General features: G+C 51.2%; 1 protein-coding gene across 1 annotated transcript in view; it reads left to right on the top strand.

Moving 5' to 3' along the window:
* LOC106812459 (ras GTPase-activating-like protein IQGAP1) overlaps positions 1-5,174 on the top strand; it is a gene marked incomplete in the record, with an annotated part of 55,202 nt that overhangs the window by 14,847 nt on the left and 35,181 nt on the right. The window contains 3 exon segments of the mRNA XM_014816344.1: positions 3,486-3,664; positions 4,476-4,566; positions 4,872-5,032. Of these exon segments, the coding sequence (XP_014671830.1) occupies positions 3,486-3,664; positions 4,476-4,566; positions 4,872-5,032 (431 nt within the window).

Here is a 5,174-nt window from a genome sequence, read left to right as displayed (position 1 = left end):
GCGGAATGCTCGCTCTCTTTTTGATATTGGGCAGGGAATTAGCAGGGTAAATTGAAAACAATTATTTTTATCACACTTTTCGGCGACAACTGGACAATGTCTTAAGGTGGCATCCGATCCGGGCCACAAAATTTTACACTTTGGAAATTTTGGGTGTATCCCCCGGAAACACATCGGGTCCCAAGTTTGGTGGCCCGGAGCCCACCCGGGGCACCAGCCTCGCTCGCGACCGCACTATGGGTCGACGCGCTTGCTTTCCAGTAGACTGGTCTGGCATGGCTTATTCGGGATTTACTTATTTGTATGGTGTTTAATTACTATCTATTGGTGTTTACTCAATCGCTCGACCTGGTACGGGTGATTGGTTTATGATTACTATCTGAGCTACTTACACATTTTATCTGTCTGTTTGGTGGTTTCATGTTTACTGGCCTGAGCATGGCTTACTTACTATCTGTTGGTGGCTTACATTTACTGTTTGGTGGTTATGATTTACTATCTTGTTGGTGGCTTACATTTTACTGTCTGTCGGTGGCTTACATTTTACTATTTGTCTTTGGGTGATTACATTTACTTGTCCTGTTGTGGCTTACTTTATACTGTTGTTGGCTGGCTTACATTTATGTCCGGTGATGGGTTTATATTACTAACTGCGGCGTTCTTGCACTCGCCGTTCGAGCGAGCGAGCGAGCGCTGTGTCGTCTGTCGGTCTTTGTTATCACGGTGTTGCTACCATGTTAACCATGGTAGCATTTTTGTCGTCTATAACAGGAGGGGCGAGCTCAGCACCAGGAGGAATGAGCTGGCAAGTACGGCATCACATGCCCGCCTCAGCAAGAGTAGGTGGCGGTGCTCACTGCGAACGAGATGACAGTGACGAGGCAGCACGTGAGATACATTGGCCCGATGGCGCGCGAAAGTATCCGCAATTGGGTGCCCTAGCTCCGTTGCTTCTGTAGTCCTGCGACATTGCAACGATCATGACGGATTTCGTGACGACGATTGGGAGCGATGGGTCGTGAGAGAGAGATGTCACTGTGGTGGGAGTGACTGGCAGTGGCCTCCGTGTGTGTGGAAGGATGTATCGTTGGTGTATGTGATGGTGCCGTGGTGTTGTGAGGCGATTACAGTTGTGTGTGTGAGCGACTGCGTCGGTGGTGTGATGTGATGCAGTGGTTGTGTGTGGAGCGATGCAGCGGCGGGCAGATGTGTGTTGTGATGTAGCTGGCGGTTGTGAGTGGTACCAATGGTGTGTGATGGCGATACAGGCAGGACTGGTGTTTGTCGCGAGGTGAATGATTCTCGCGCGTAGTCGAGGTAGTGTTCAGGGTTGTGTGAGCGATGCGAGGCGGGTACCGGTTTGTTGTGTGTGCGGAGCTCGACATGTCTAGCGGCGTGTGCTGTTGGCTCGAGTGATGTAGCGGTGTGGTGAGGTGAGCGATGCTGACGGTTGTTTTCATTAGGGGACGATGGCGAGCTGTGTGTTGTGTGGATCCTTGGTTCGATGAGTGATGTAGCGGGTAGGTTGGACGATACAGTGGTGTGGGTGTCAAGCGATGACAGTGGGCTGTCGGTGAGCGATACAGCTGTGTGTGTGAGTGATGGCAGTGTGTGTGTGTCGTGTTAAGTGAGTCAGTGGTGCGTGTGAGGTCTGATACAGCGGTGTGTGTGAGCGGACTACAGCTAGTGTGTGGACCTGTAGCGATCACAGGCTGGGCTGCCATCGGTTGGGTGTGTGTGAGCATTACAGCTGTGATGGCTGTGTAGTGCCCGGATACTGAGCTGTTGTGGTGGTTCGATACCACGTGGCGGGCCTGTCCGTGAGCGATACAGCCTGGTGGCTTCGTGGTGTGGACTGCGCTGGTGTGTCTGGATGGAAGCAGTGAGTGTGTGTGCAGCACGATGGCTCGGGCTTGGTGTGGCGTGAGTGATACAGGTGGTTGTGGTAATCGCGGGATCGTACAGTGGTGTGTGTGTGAGGGCGACCGGTTAGTCGGTCTGTGGTTGTGTGTGTGTGAGTGACTTACAGTGTGTGTGTAGGGTGAGTCGATTTACAGTGGTGTCGTGTGATGATGAGCGGCTGCTGTGTGAGTGAGTACGTTGGGTGTGCTGTGATGATCAGTGGTTGTGTCGTGAGCCGATAACAGCTGTGTGTTGATTTTGACGCTACGCTGTGTGTGTGAAGTGTATACAGTGGTGTGTGTGAGCGATTACAGCGGTGGTGGTGAGGTACAGCTGTGTGTGTGAGATGATACAGTTGGTGTGTCTGAGCGATACAGCGGTGTGTGTGAGTGTGCAGTTGGTGTGTGTGAGGGATGCAGTGTGTGAGGTTGTGTGAGCGATGTAGCGGGTGTGTGTTGAGTGTACGTGTGTGTGTAGCGATTACAGTGGTCGGTCGTGAGCGATGTGTAGCGGCTGTGGGTGCGGTGAGTGTCAGTGGGTTGTGTGAGGTATACAGTGGTGTGTGTGTGTCGTGGATGGATTGTACGCGGTCGTAACGCCCCGGTGTGTGTGAATGACTACAACGTGGGTGGTGTGCGTGAGTTGATACCAGTGCGGTGTGTTGTGACGAGACAGCTGTGTGTGTGCAGCGACCCTGTAGCGGCATGCCCCGTTGGCGCCCTGGTGTGTGTGAGTGATGCCAGTTGAGTGGTGTTGTGAGCGGATGTTGTAGCTGTGTTTGTGTGTGAGTATAACAGCTGTGTTGTGGCTGAATTTGATACAATGCTGTGTGTCTGGTGAGCGATTGTAGCGGTGTGTGTGTGAGCGTACAGGCGGTGGTGTGTAGTGATGCAGTGCGTGTGTGTGAGTGATGCAAGTGCGTGTGTGTGAGCCGATCGTAGCGGTGTGGTTCGGTGGGGAGTGTACTCAGTGCGCTGTGTTAAGCGACTACAGTGGCGCTGTGTGTGAGCGCGTACTTAGCTGCTGGTCGGGCGTGAGCGATGTAGCGGTGTGTGTGAGTGATGCAGAGTGGTGTGTGGTGGAGTAGTACAGCTGTGTGTGTGAGCAATGTAGCGGTGTGGTGTGAGCGATACACGTCCGGTGTGTGTGAGCTGATGGCAGTGGTGCGGCTGTGAGTGATACAGCTGTGTGTGTGCTGAGCGATACAGTGGTGGTGTGTGAGCGACTGAGCGGTGTGTGTGAGTGATGCAGGTGGTTGTGTGTGAGTGAATACAGGCTGGTGTGTTGTGAGCGATGTAGTGGTGTGTGTGGACGGCGATATGCCAGAAGAGTCGGTGTGTGATGCGACTGCAGTGGTGTGTGTGAGGGATCACAGCTGTGTGTGAGTGATACAGTGGTTGTGTGAGCGATACAGTTGTGTGTGTGAGCGATACGACGCTGTGTGGTGTAGTGAGTTCGTTGTAGGCAGGATGTGTTCGAAGTGCGATGCCGCCACCATACGTATCGCGCTGCCGTGTCGTATGGCCGGGCGGCGGCGGTGCACTAATGCCGCGACTCGGACGTCTCTATGACCTTGTTGCGAGTGCACGCGGCGGTGATTGCCATCAACGAGGCGTTGGATCGGCGGGAGCCGGAGCACACGCTCAACGCTCTCAAGAATCCGGCCGCCTACCTCGTCAGCCTCGACGCAGACAACATGGCCACCTACCAGCAGCTGCTGTTTGCCGCCAAGCAGGAGAAAGTGCAGAACGCACTCAACAGAGTGAGTAGCGTCGTCGTCGCCCCGCGCGCGCCCGCACGGAGGCAGGCGAGGGGTGAACGACCAACGCGTGTGTGTATCGGTGCGACGGGTTGTGTCGTATTTGCCCACTGTATTGTTCTGTTCGGTAGCTGTTGTCGCTATTAATTTGTTAGCGTTTGCGGTCGACAATGAGATTATTATTATAGCAGTGGTATGTGTGTGATAGGCACAGCAGTAACGCGATTCTTGGCTGATCAATACTGTGGCGAAGTTACCCCATCTGTTGGCATTCCGGTAATGACAACTATGTGCTATGCAGTTGGAATATACTGCTTAATAGATTAATCTGACATGCCGAGAGTCACTGGGTTGTGAATGTAGTATCGTTTATTTCTACGGGAAAAATCGCTCAGGCAAAAGGTGTCATATGGTTTGTAGATGCACTGCCTTCCATCTATGAATGGTTTGCGTATGGTGTATTTTATTCTGTGCTAGTGACTTGCATAGCATCAAGAGCTAATAAATACCTAGAGTGTACACCGGGAAAATGGGAAAATAGTGCTATTTCACGGCAATATTATTATACTTTGCCTGCACCGCATACAAAGTAGAATAATATTACCGTGAAATAGCACTATTTTCCCCGTTTTCCCGTTGTACAGTACATTCTAGGTATTTATTAGCTCTTGATAGCATGTTGTCTACGCATTTGCACGCAGTATTCAGAGCTGTGCCTGCTAGATGTCTGTGTGTGAATGGCAGGTTGCGTCTCACTCATCTTATAAAGGTTCCACTACAGATGACGTGATTTTAGATGTGGTTTCCATTACAGTCGATCGATCCAAACACGACCTACGAACCTGACGTGTATGATGAGTTGCTGACTCAGGCAGAAATGCAGGGCTTCATCAACAAGTCGAACTGTAAGACTATAGCTTCAGATGTTTGTCATCATAGCATCAGTAACAATAGTATGATAACCTTTTACATATGACATATAGTGATCGTATGATGACAGCTAACGCTAGCATGATAACTCATACCATTACCACGCTAAAAGATATGAACTAAGAACGCGGAACCTTAAAATCTGGGAAGTTGTTGGTCCTTTATATATGTGTTATATATATAAGGCTATTATATATTTGTTTATTATTGCTTATCCTGGTTATATTGTTGTGTCACGCGTTACACTGTCGTGACTGTGCTGCCGCTGCTGCTGTTGCAGTGGAGGTGGCGCTGGAGGCGGTGAGTGCGGCGGTGGAGGCTGAGGATGAGGATGCACTCGTGCGAGCACTGCAGAATCCGGTGCTGGGCCTGCGCGAAATCAGCAAGCCAAACAGCGCCTGGTATCTTCGTCAGCTATTAGAGGCTCAGGAGCAGAAGAGGGTGAGCGAGCGCCACCTATAAATTGCTGGCATTGGACTCGGGGATGCAGTCGCTTCACCTCATGTTTGTCCATATGAGTGAGCATCGTCTATAAAGCACTAGGATTTGAATTCAGGGATGCCCTCTTCTCTGATAATGTTTG

This window comes from Priapulus caudatus, unplaced genomic scaffold, assembly GCF_000485595.1.
Source record: "Priapulus caudatus unplaced genomic scaffold, Priapulus_caudatus-5.0.1 Scaffold651, whole genome shotgun sequence".
In the NCBI taxonomy this organism is placed as follows: domain Eukaryota; kingdom Metazoa; phylum Priapulida; class Priapulimorpha; order Priapulimorphida; family Priapulidae; genus Priapulus; species Priapulus caudatus.
This window is presented reverse-complemented; position numbering and strand designations above follow the sequence as displayed.